General features: G+C 43.1%; 1 protein-coding gene across 1 annotated transcript; it reads right to left on the bottom strand.

Annotated features, from left to right (window-relative positions):
- Positions 1–368: 368 nt before the first annotated feature.
- LOC110576408 (olfactory receptor 51F1) lies at positions 369–1,270 on the bottom strand (the record flags this gene model as incomplete). The annotated part of the gene is given in 2 exon segments (XM_021685618.2): positions 369–772; positions 775–1,270. Coding segments are annotated over 2 exon segments (900 nt in total), but the record flags the coding sequence as incomplete, so codon positions are not given.
- Positions 1,271–1,508: the final 238 nt, after the last annotated feature.

The following is a 1,508-nucleotide window of genomic DNA, read 5'->3' as shown; positions in this document are numbered from 1 at the left end:
GTCCTGAGACCACACTGTCCCGGAGGGTTCCACCCCCCGCTTAGCCAGCAGAGTGACGTCCCTCAGCTGAGCAGACTTTTAAAAGTTCCAATTTTGTGCTCTGTGGTTCTATCACTTGCCTGAAGCGGCCGATGGAGGCCCCTCCCCCGCCGTCTATCCTCCTGAATATCGCCTCGGATTCACTTCTCCGCACGTCCTACCTTCCAGAAAGTGGTCGCTTTTCTGTTCAGAGAGTTGTTGCTCTTCTTTTCTTCGATCTCCTGTTGGGTTTGTAGGTTTTCAGAATGGTTTGATCCCTATCCAGCTGAATTCCTGAGAGGAGACGAAATCCAGGTCTCCTACTCCTCCGCCATCTTGCTCCGCCTCCCCCGAATCTGTTTTGTTTTTACACTATAGATTATGGGGTTGAGCATGGGAGGCAAAAGCAGATATATATTGGCCATCACCAAATGGACAACTTTGGGGGCTGATGGACCATAGTGATGTACCAAGGACAGGCTCATCATGGGGATGTAGAAAACAGCCAGTGCTCCAATATGGGAGACACAGGCGTTAAAGACCTTATGTCGCTCTTCAGGGGAGGCAATACTGAAGACAGAACGAATGATCAAGATATAAGACAGGACAATGCATGGTGTATCTACTCCTGTGGTCAGGATGAGATCAATTAATCCACAGATGCTGTTGGCCTGAGTATCTGAACATGCTAATTTAATCACATCTGGGTGGTAGCAGTAGGAGTGGGAAAGGACATTTTCCCTACAGAAATGGGCTTAAAGAGCAAAAGTAGTGGTACTATTAATACTACAGTGTGTATAATCATTAACAGGCTCATCCGAATGATTCTAGAATTAGTGAGAATGGTAGCATACCTCAGAGGATCACAGATGGCCACACTGCGGTCAAAGGCCATAGCCACCAGCACCCCAGATTCTATGAAGGTAAATCCATGAAGAAAAAACATCTGGATAATGCAGGTATTTAGATTGATTTCAACTGCATCAAACCAGAGGATACCTAATGTTGTTGACATTGTAGAAACAGTCAAGCCCAAGTCAGCAGCTGAAAGCATGGGGAGGAAATAGTACATGGGCTCATGGAGACTCTGCTGGATAAGGATGACAAATAGGATCATGCTGTTCCCAGAGAGGGCAATGGCATAGAGACTACAGAAGGGGATAGAGATCCACACATGGACAGACTCTAGGCCAGGAATGCCAGTCAACAAGAAGGTTGGAAATTTAGATGTCAAGTTGCTTAAGATCTCCATGTTTTTCTGGATTTGTAGCATTTGTCCTCACAATGATCACATCCTATAGAAACAATAAATTACATTGTCACACACAAATACCTAGATAAATTTTCTTTTGATTAGGAAAGCTATCAAGGTCATGGATAAGTACTCTATCATTGAGAAAACTCTAAATCAAACTCTATTTTAATTATATATATAATTATATATATGTATAAACATTTTTACTCTTAAATTCAAGGAAATTGTCTAAATA

The sequence above is a fragment of the Neomonachus schauinslandi genome, chromosome 11 (genome assembly GCF_002201575.2).
Source record: "Neomonachus schauinslandi chromosome 11, ASM220157v2, whole genome shotgun sequence".
Lineage (NCBI taxonomy): Eukaryota > Metazoa > Chordata > Mammalia > Carnivora > Phocidae > Neomonachus > Neomonachus schauinslandi.
The sequence above is the reverse complement of the archived record's forward strand: the minus strand, read 5'-3'. Positions and strand labels throughout refer to the sequence as shown.